This window comes from Esox lucius, chromosome 1, assembly GCF_011004845.1.
Source record: "Esox lucius isolate fEsoLuc1 chromosome 1, fEsoLuc1.pri, whole genome shotgun sequence".
Lineage (NCBI taxonomy): Eukaryota > Metazoa > Chordata > Actinopteri > Esociformes > Esocidae > Esox > Esox lucius.
The window spans coordinates 16,719,585-16,730,561 of NC_047569.1; the positions used below are offsets into that span (position 1 = coordinate 16,719,585).

The window sequence follows — 10,977 nt, forward strand, 5'->3', positions numbered from 1 at the left end:
GGAAATGTGAGAACCTTCCAGAAGAACAAACATCTTTACAGCGCTACACCTATCGTGCCTTGATTGTCGAGTGGCCAGATGAAGGCCAGACCTCAGTAAAAGGCACATGATAGCCTGCTTTGGGTTTGAAAAGAAGGCCAACTGTTTTTCAGTGGCAAGGACTGGGAAACTAGTCAGGACTGAGGGAAAAATTAACATAACAAATTACTGATAGATCCTGGATGAAAACCTTCTCCAGAGCACTCTGGGCCTCAGACAGGGCTAGGTGTTTCTTGTCCACAGTGATGTGTAAGTATGATGATATGACAGTATTCTATATTGTTGCTCTTCTGTGTGCCTCCCCCCATCTGCCTAAAGCATGAATTGCCTGTGTCCTTTTCTTGACTCTAAATGTCCCTCAGTGGAGGACAATGTTCTGATTCTAGTGCCTGTACTCTGAATGACTGCAAGTGACTGATATGTCCATCAGTTTGCCATGCTGTAATGTCCAAGATAATGTGTTCATCATCCAGTTTCAGCACACAAATCTTATCCTCAGGCTAAAGTAAGTGTAGCAATGTAATAAATGCAATGTGGTAAATTAATCTATGGCTGACTCAGTTTGAGACTGGCCATTGGTACAATATGTAATATCAGGACTGCTTCATCCACATCCTCCTCTCACTCCCTTCATTATGGGGAAGTCTGTATAACCCCCCCCCACCACCACCATAAATCACGCTTTATTGTCATAGCTATGGAATATGCAATGTAGGTCAAGTCATTACTGGGTAAACATTGAGTAGTAATGGAAAGGTATACAGTACCAGTCAAAGGTTTGGACACACCTACCCATTCAGAGGTACTACTTTAGTTTTACCATTTTCCACATTGTAGAATTATAGTGAAGACATCAAAACTATGAAATAACACATGGAATCATGTAGCAACCAACAAAGTGTTAAACAGGTCAAAATACATTACATATTGTAGATGTTTCACCATTTGCCTCGGAGACAGCTTTGCATTCTTTCTGCATTTTCTGAATATGAATGATTACGTGTGTCCAAAGTTTTGAGTCAAATAACTTTTTACTGTTCTACTTGTGATTGGTAACCACCTTATAAAAGTAATAAGGCATCTTTGGGGTTTGAGTTTTATTGCCACTACACCACTGCTAAGAGGTGTTCTTAGGCATGACACATTGCAGGGTGCCTGGACTTTAACCTTAAAGCAATTGTTTGATATTCATTTCAGATTCAAAATTCAGAAACAATGCATCACTGTCCAATAATTGCGGAGGCCCAATATAAGGGGATTGTTTCAGGCAACCACCCCTTTGTTCTTTATTGCTTAAATGTATGGTATATATGTCATACAGCAATTGTATAAAAAATTATTTATATTTCTTCCACATGCATTGTTTATCCAGCTTAACATTTACAATAGGAAAAGTGAATGGGAAAATAACTTTGACATTTCTAAATGCTAGGGTATTTTTAAGAATGAAAATGCTATCAGGTGTTTTGGCCAAGTGACTTTGACACCCAGACTGAAGCAATTTTATAAAAAAATGTTTGTGGTTCATTATTTATAGTACGGCAAACAGCATACATATAAACCTGTTAGCAAAGCGTTTAAAATAGTAGATTTTTTTGTTATTAAATATTTATTAAACAATGAGTAACATGTTTTCATTAAATATGTTAGTTTTAAACATTTATTCATAATAGTTCATCCTTCAACAAGGAAATAGTCCCAACACAAATCTAGTGTTGTAGCACAAGCCAACGGTACAGGTAGGTAATCCAGGTAGTCAGGCGCAAACAACAGGCAGGAGTAAAAAAAACAGTATAATCCAATGAGAGAAGGCTAAGATACAGGAGGAGTCGGCAATAGCCGTAGTCAGGAGGAATCTAGGTCATAACAGACGGGGCTAGAATACTTGGAAGAAATGTTTTGGAACGAAGTAGTAGGCTTAGTACTGCAGAAACTATAACAATACCTCAAAAGGGAAAAGGTATACTGAACAGAACTAAACAGCGGGGCTGATGAGAAACAGGTGACTAGAATTCAAGTGATGGTGATCTAAGGAGTGAGTTGGGTTCAAGGGAACGGTGGCTTGTTTAAGGGGGTGAGATGTGTCTGTAGGATTGGTGGCATGATCAAGGGTGTGAGATGGCAGGGGACAGTACAGTAGTTCATTCAAATCAACTGAGTTGCTTTGGGTTTTAGGCAGACTGCCAGGCACTGTGATAGCCCAGGCCATGTTCCTGAAAATAGCACATCATCTGGCTCATCAAGCAGGCAGATGTAGTCAATAGACTCTAACTCACCTGACAGACCCTTTTACATGAAAGGGAATTACTGTTATCACACACTGATGACAAATTAATTCCAATCACCCACAACTAGATGTTATGCAAGCTCTTCCTTCGAGCCTTTCTAACAGCCAAATGCACAGCGAACACATCTGTCCCAATCCCTTTAAGTTCTAACAGAAACCAAACAGACTGTAAACCAGCTGTATTTAGTGTAGTTTTAAATGTTACTTGTAGTTGGCGCAACCATAAATGGCATCCCTATCCTCGATTTGTTCAGTATACAGAAATCCCAATTCTAATATTGACCAAACGTTGTAAATATCACCTCAAGTTGTCGAGATGAAAAAATGATGTTCATAGTCTCCCATGTTTAGAACACAATAATTGATGAAATTTCACTTTTAATGTACACCACTCTTAATTGTATATTTATATGTTGTATATTTGGGCTTTGTCACATTGTTGACAGAAACTATCAGAATTCTGCATTTCTTACCTTTCTAACAACATCAAGAATGTTTTTGTAGCAGTTATAGTTCAGAAACCAAAATGTAATTGAATAGGCTTGGATTTAATATTATGCAACGTTTACAAAAAGTGACCAAAAGGGGTCAGTGTTTAACAAGTGAATATTGTTATGATTTACAAGGGAAGGAATGCATTGCAAATGAAGTTTTCATTGTCGCTTGATGACAAACGTGCTTTGTATTATAGATCCACTTTCTTTCAGAGCACATTGTTACCTCATTTTACATATTTTTCATGGTAAACAAATTAGTTGTAATGAGATTAAATTACTGTGCCATTCATTCTTATTATGAATGCCTCCCAGTAATGGAGATGAATGTTGATTTTAGAGTACCTGGCGTAGTCTCAGATGTGTTTGTGTTATTTATCCTGAATTATTTTGATAATTTCTATTAACATTGGTGCTGCTGGCTCATCTGGCATTGCATTTACGATCCATCCAATTCTGTCCCAGTTATCTTGATGAAAAAGAGATAATTAAGAAACCGTTCAGCTCCCTGAATTTTTTCAGTGCTTGGTTCAAATACTCACCCTTCTTTTAAGCACTTTAAGATAATACAAGAGAGATATTTTAGAAACTTGCAGTGGCAGAGATCAGGGAGGTTTTTCTTTGACTGAGTCGTAGACAAAGACAGGATGAGAACTATGGGTTTACCCGCCTCCCAGGATCCTCTCCAAATTCTGCCACATGTACAGTAATTAATACAGCCCAGTACATCACTGGACCCAAGTGCCCACCCATCCAGGACATCCATACCACACACCTATCCAGTACAGCTCTACCATACACCCATCCAGGAAATCTCTCATGTTCATTTAACAAACAAGAAACTGTCTGCGGAGATGTAAGCCAGCTGACCGGTTCAGAGCAGCAGAACAGGACTCAGAGACGGCTGATCGGTTCAGAGCTCTGTACTCCCTGACAGCTGACACGTTCACTTCACAGGGACAGTCAGAGAAACATGGCAGAGGAGGAGCAGCAACTGCACTCAAGCTACCAAACGTTTTAATAGCACAGCTTGGTTAGTGTAGGTAGATGCCAGATCGGATCACGCGTATCTCTGATTTGGATTCTAGTATGGAAGCTTAATGATCACCTGGCCCTAGACAGTGCAGCACAGATTAGGGTTTAATATCACCCTGACAGCTCTACTTTGATTCTTTCTGCAGACTTGGACAACGCATTGGGAATTGTTCTACTTGCTAGATCCATTTCAGAAAAAGTCTGGTTAATCAATAAATTGAGTCCATGGGTCAGGTCCCAGCCATTCCATTTCCCTGCATAGATTTGATTCAACTTGTAGCTGGAAGACAATATTACACCAGGACATCTAAGGCATACGGAGTAGCTGGTCCATAAGGATCAAACCCATTCTACCATTTTTGTACTGCTGCTTGGTATTCTAACCCATACCATTAAAAAGGAAGACTTAAACGGCCCATATCCTGTACCTACTTTCAAATGAATGCCCTCCTCCGTCGGAATCACGTCATATAGAACACACAAAGCCAGGCTAACATCAATATTCCTTTACTTCAAAGTTCACTTATGAATCACTTAGGTCGATGCTAAATCCAAATAAAAATAATGATTTGTGTCACAGTTCAGAGGCAGGACACAAGGCGCAGTGCTCACAAAGATCATTTTAATGCTTCTGTCATAAGAAAACCACCCAAGGCGCAGTACAAACCAGAAATAAAGCACAGCAACACAGACCACTAATGCAAAACAATGACCTACCACCTGAAAGGCTAACAACTTAAATAGGGTCCCCAATTAGAGACAACAAGACACAACTGTCTCTAATTTGGGACAACAGAAAACAGTACTGCAGAGATGCCTAGAGGCACCACGGTGGTCAGGTCCTGATTGTGGCACCCTGGCGCATAGAAATGCCTAGAGGCACCCCAGCTAGGACCTGACAATTTGTTGTTTCAAAGTTCCCAAAATCTGCATTTGTACGATCTCAACATTACTAGCCTGGAAGGATCTCTTATAAAATGTGTTTCCTCTTTATTTTTGAGTTGGTCAGGAAGCTGAAGATGAGTTTCTCTTATAGAAAAATAAAAATGAAAATTAGAAATTAGATTGTATAGAAATTCATATGAATGAAATTGTTAAAGCCACTTTCATGTCAATACTAGATTATAGTTAGATTATGTTCCATTGATGCATGTCTTTATGTCTTGAAACCTCTTAATGCAGTGCAATCTTGTGTTTTTACTCTGGTGCAAACGTTTGAATGCATCATTCTTTTATTCACTTCTGTTGGCAGAGACACCCTTACTCCTTTACAGTTTGCTGAGACTCCCTTTCAGAACGGTCAGACATTTGTTGATGTTTGTATAAGCCGGTACTGCAGCAACTTCCAAACTAAATGAAACAAGCCATCAAGACTGGCAAGTCCTATAGAAACTGTAGACATACTCAGTTAGGTAAAACTGCTTTTGTCTCCAATGGCTGTTACCAGTGCATCGCAAGGAATCCTGGGAACCCGGAAAAGATAAATACCTGGGCCACCTCCCCTATAGATTACATTTTATATTATTATTAACGCCAAGCCAAGGCCCTGTTAATCATACCCACCTTTCCCTGCGTTAGCTACAACCCTGCCTGCTACACATGGAATATGGTGCTGAGTTAAATTAAGCTTGTGGTGTGGGTGCCTATAAGGCAAATCAAATGTTTGTTTCCAATCTGCCATTTTTATTTTTCACTGAGTGCTTTTCCTAAGTGTGTATTTCATATCTGCATATTTATGTATGTTTTTATTACTGTAACATACAGGGCTGAACTGCCAAAAGAGAACTAGGTCTTAACTTGAATGAATAAAGCTAAAATCAAAAAAATACATGTATGTGTTGTAATCGTATTATAAAATATATATTTAAAATGTATTCTTACAATATCTTTCATATGGGATAAGTCAAAATTATGAATTTGAGCCACAAAGTCAAAGAAAGTTAATTACATAAAGTGTAGTGCACAGTATGAGTACATGCGACAAGAGCATGTGTTTCCATTGGGTACATTATAAGTTAATAGCACTAATCACCTCAGCATCATGGTGTCATGGTCGCTGGCTCAGGGGCCATGGGGTGATGGCTTTGATGGGGGGCGCCAGCTTTCTGTCCTGTGAGAAGTGGTGTGGTTTTAATAACAGGTGAAGGGTTTAGAGCAGAAGACAGGGGGTGGGTAGCCATCTGTTCAGCAGGGAGAGGGCACAGCCAAAAAATCACCTCACGGCTCCCACCTGTCAGAACTGTATTAGTGAACGAGAAGGAGACTATCATCTTGGACAGACTGTTTATTTTTTCCTGACGCTTTTCCTCTATGTCACTGCCTCACTCCACATTAATCAGGCCTAGAAATGACAGTAACAGGAAACTATCCAACACAACTGCTGATCCGTCACTGGACGAAGGCAAGTGACGACGATTACTTTCGGCATGAAGCACAAAAGAATAACACAGGCCCCAAAACTGTACTGATAAAAGGGGTTTCCCGTTGATTGCTCAAAATCTTATCGCAACAAAAGAGAAGATGGGAAATACCAGGAATAATGGGTGTCTCCTAGCCTGTAAAGCAGGGGTGTCCAAACCATTCCAAGGAGGGCCGTGTGTCTGCAGGTTTTTGGTTTTTCCTATAAATGGGTTCCCAGTTTACACCTACACAACCAGGTGAGGGTTGAAAATGACCAATAAGTAACCTAATTACTCAATCAAGTACAAGGAGAGAGCGAAAACCTGCAGACACACGGTCCTCCGTGGAATAATTTGGACACGCCTGCTGTAAGGGATATAAAAAATAAAAATTATACCAGGAATAATGTTTCTGTCAGGTCCTGACTGTAACAAGGCCTCTGGGCATCTCTGTGGGTGTCTAGGGATCATAGTCAGGGCCTGACAGCGGGGATGCCTCTAGGCATCTCTGCGCTTTTGTTTCAGTGGTCCACAATAAGAGGCAGCTGCCAGAGCAACATATTTAAGTTGCTGTTTCCTTCAGTTGTTGGTTATTGTTTGTGGTTGGACACTGTCCTTTGTGTGTTGTTGGAGAATTGGTGGACTAAATTGTACTGGTTTCTTTGGACATCACCTGCCTGCCTGCAACTACTTCCATGACACTCCCAAACTGTGGCAGTTTCTTTGCCTGTAATGGATATTAAAGCATGGTAAATGCCAGGAATATTGTCTTCTTGCCTGTAATGGATATAAAAGCATGGTAAATCCCAGGAATACTGTCGTCTTGCCTGTAATGGATATAAAAGCATGGTAAATGCCTGGTATATTGTCGTCTTGCCTGTAATGGATATAAAAGCATGATAAATGCCAGGAATATTGTCGTCTTGCCTGTAATGGATATAAAAGCATGGTAAATGCCAGGAATATTGTCTTGCTTGTAATGGATATAAAAGCATGGTAAATGCCAGGAATATTGTGTCTTCTTGCCTGTAATTCATGTAATAATGTGGTAATAAACAGAAATGTTAACACTGCTTGATGTTAAGATAAAGAATAATATCAAAAATAAGGTGTCACCTAGAATGTGTAGAAAGCCTGTATATGCCAGTTACATTGGTTTGATTTGACCAGACTGACAAATGTTTAAACTTTTTATATGCACTTTGCCTTTTTTCCTAGGAGTGATAAACTCTAAACCTATATTTCCTTCCAGGGGAATCAGGAGTGTCTGGGAAAAGTGAGTGTAACTCATTTGTCAGTACCTAATCCTAAGGCACATGACTGACTCACCGACTGGTGTCTACCATCGTAATCCCCATTCAAAACCTGTCCAGGTATTGGCCCTGTTTCACTGTTGGAGTAATAGAAGTCTTTCAGAAAGATTCTTCTCAATCTCTTGTTGTTGAAGTATGGGAAGCGTGGATGGATAAGGCAAAATCAATGCAGAGCTGTGAGTGAACAAACTGATCAGAATGCTTGTAATCACCACTGTAAATGTCTGACAATGAGACCTCATCCTCCATACAGTAGCAGTAGTACTATTTTTTAGTACTACTGACCTCCCAATAGTATGCATGATGTGACTGCCCTCCGGAGGACAATAACAGTTAACACAATGTTTCAATTATATTTTTATACCAGAGATTAGGTGTCTTATATGCTTTTCCTGTTATGGAGAACAATATCACATACTTACAGCGCTTCATGCTAGCTACAGTTGTAGAGACTCTGGATCTTTCTTGCTTTTACTAGAATATCTGATAACCATTATCCTGATTAGACAACCTATTGTGTAGCTGCACTGATTCAAACCATCCTGCTGTGGCTCTTTGCTTCTGCATTCACACCTCAGGAAAGAATGGTGTCAGTTTTCTCACTTTGTGATCATTCACAAGCATAAATAGGTCAGAGACTTAATGGTCAAGGCCTTCCTAAACCATAGATATAGTGGATTTGTAAAGAGGCACCTCTTCCACAACCCTCTATGAACGTGCATGCACACAAACACGCACACAAAGAAACACACACAGGTATAGACACATTCTTCAGGTGGAATGTTTAGAATCTGAAAAATCTTCACTCACTTTGATTCATTCAAGGGCAATTACATTGCCAGGATGTGTACATGCAGAAATCATTCACGTTCCAAATTGACTGACATTCTGATTTTACAGGAACGCTGTTGCCAGTGCTAATCATGGAGACAGAATGTAATAATGAGTGTTTGAAAGACAAGACACTGAGAGGTAAAAAAAAGAGCCATGTTAATAACAATGTTGATAATCAACTGCAAACAATTCAAAACAACCATGTAATGTTAAATATTCTAAACAGGGAGAGAAAAGCCTGTTAATTTTACAAAATATACTGTTGATTCAAATTGTTCTTTACATGACTTATTCTCTTTTATTACATTATATATATATATATACACATTCTTACAAAAATACAAATTGCATAATTATGCAACATTTTTCAGACTTCTATAATCATTACTACAAGTTGCTTTTTCTGGGGATTGTGCTGCAGGAGAAAGAGCCACAGTAAGTCTCCCATTGAGAAAACGTATCTTTCAGGTAAACATGTATATCTTAGGGATACAGAAATACAGTATATAATAGCTATTTCAGTAACTACATTTAGCACATCTTCAAAACACATTCTGAAATGTTAAAACACATTCCTATTCAGAGAAAATAAGTCCGGTGTAAAACCTCTCATTTCATCAAGACTTGTCATTTGGTTCAAATAAACGTAGGAGATTGCTATGAAATCCATTGCCATTCCATGCAGACATTCCCAGCTCCCCTTTGTTTGACATGAAAGAAATGACCGTCCTGCCTTGGGGGTCAGTCAGATTCAGTGCATGGTAAGGGAAGCTTGGTAACCGGCTGATCCTTGAAGGTAACCCAGCTGCCACTTGAAGGGCGCGGCAGGACAGGAGACTGAGAGGCTGTCGGTGTGGTTTGGGTGACAGGTGGCCCTCACTCCAAACGGGTACTCTGACCCCCCGCTCCACTCGCTGCTGCTGCAATACATGGGGCTGCTTAACTCCTCGTGAGGCTGGGAGGGTGTGTACAGCTGGTTCTCAGTGGAGGAGAAGGGGGTGTAGGCTGGAGAAGGCAGGTACAAGGGGCTGGGATGTCCTTCTCCAGGGACGTCTGTGTAGAGCTGAATCCCTGGAGGAAGAGCGGGGGGAGCCTTTGGATCTGGCTGGGACGGCTGGTGGCGTTGAGACTGATGCTGCAGAAAGGTCTCCGCCGCGGTCTCAGAGCTCCCGTCTTTCTCCCTGTCCTTCCAGACTTCCAGCCTGGTCTCCCCAACCCCAGCTGATGGCTGCCCTCCGAGGCACTCCGGGTGGGTGCAGGGGGGCTGTCCTCTGGGCAAGGTGCTGGTGCTGGGATGGGAGTGCAGGAAAATGGTCAGTGCAGAGATACGATGAATGGCGCGTTTCAGAGTGGCAATCTTGGACAACCGCTTGCCACCGAGGTCGTGTTTGAGAGCCATGCGCAGAGCGTTGAATGACTGGTTGTAGTCCAGGATGCGTTTGCGCTCGCGAACGTTGGCGGCCACACGTCGGGCCTTAGAGCGGACAGGGCGGCCACGTCTTTTTGTGTCCGGACAGCTCCCCTTTCTCTTCAAATAGGACTTCTTACAGCCAGCCTCGCTGACATCGCTGCCGCTATCCTCCTCTTCATGGTCCAAACCAAGCAGACTCCCCTCCTGCTCGTCCTCAGAAAACTCTGACTCTGTGAGACTGGCGTGGCTGCTCATGGCTGGCACCGGTACCTAGATTTGCAGATGATGCCGATGTTGACTTTCCAAGCAGAGATAGAACTGTTTGAGCTCTTTCCGGGCTGTTAGCTCATTTAAAAAACTCCAACGCGACTGCAGACAGGGCTAGCGTTGAGCCATACTCAAGTTAATCCTTCTTTCAGTGACTCATTTTATAGCTCTGGCTGGCTGTAACATGTGAGAGGTGCTTTTAAAGACTATTTTTATACGTGCCACATGGTAGGAAGGCTTGCCTTAAAGAAAAGGTGTTTATGAGAGCCCTGAGGGCCAACAGGGGAAGGATCAGTCAGCCGCTGAAACATTCAAACCCCGCCCCTCTCCTTCCAGTCAGGGTGGATTTCCTTCCCCTCTGAGGTGCATTATTAGCATGAACAGTGTCACAACAGAACAGAAAAGTGATGATATTCTAAGTGTTGATGTGCTGTTCGTTGGAAGACTTTTGTGAAATGCCTGAAATGTTTGAGTATGAATAGCATACTCAAACACTTAAAGGTAAGTAGAACCTAAAAAGTGTGTTGAATATTTCAGAAATATCTGTAAGCTAATGTTGCAGTTTAAATATCTGTACAGATAGGAAGGTTACCGTAAAAACAGTGAGTCACTTAATAAACATTTCTCAGGAGAAGTTTATTTGGAGTTGAAAAGGTAATGCAGTCGCAGCCCTTGTGATTCACTAAAGTCTTGCCTGCAAGAAATCTCAAACACAAATGTTAAAAAAGATTGACATAAACATACATTGTTTTAAAATGCTACTGAAAAATGAATGAAAAAGATAGACATTAATGTGTAATGTTTCAATATATCTCTATATTTTAAAATATTGAAATATTACTTCGAGTTCACTTTCACACTACTTTCTTTTCAAAGGTTCAAGTGTTTTAATATGGGT

At 40.9% G+C, this 10,977-nt stretch overlaps 1 protein-coding gene across 1 annotated transcript; it reads right to left on the reverse strand.

Moving 5' to 3' along the window:
- Positions 1-8,775: 8,775 nt before the first annotated feature.
- Positions 8,776-10,223, reverse strand: LOC105015512 (class A basic helix-loop-helix protein 9). The gene has a single exon (XM_010878759.3). The coding sequence runs from the start codon at positions 10,065-10,067 to the stop codon at positions 9,153-9,155; it is 915 nt and encodes a 304-aa protein (XP_010877061.1). The 5' UTR covers positions 10,068-10,223; the 3' UTR covers positions 8,776-9,152.
- Between the last annotated feature and the right edge of the window lie 754 nt (positions 10,224-10,977).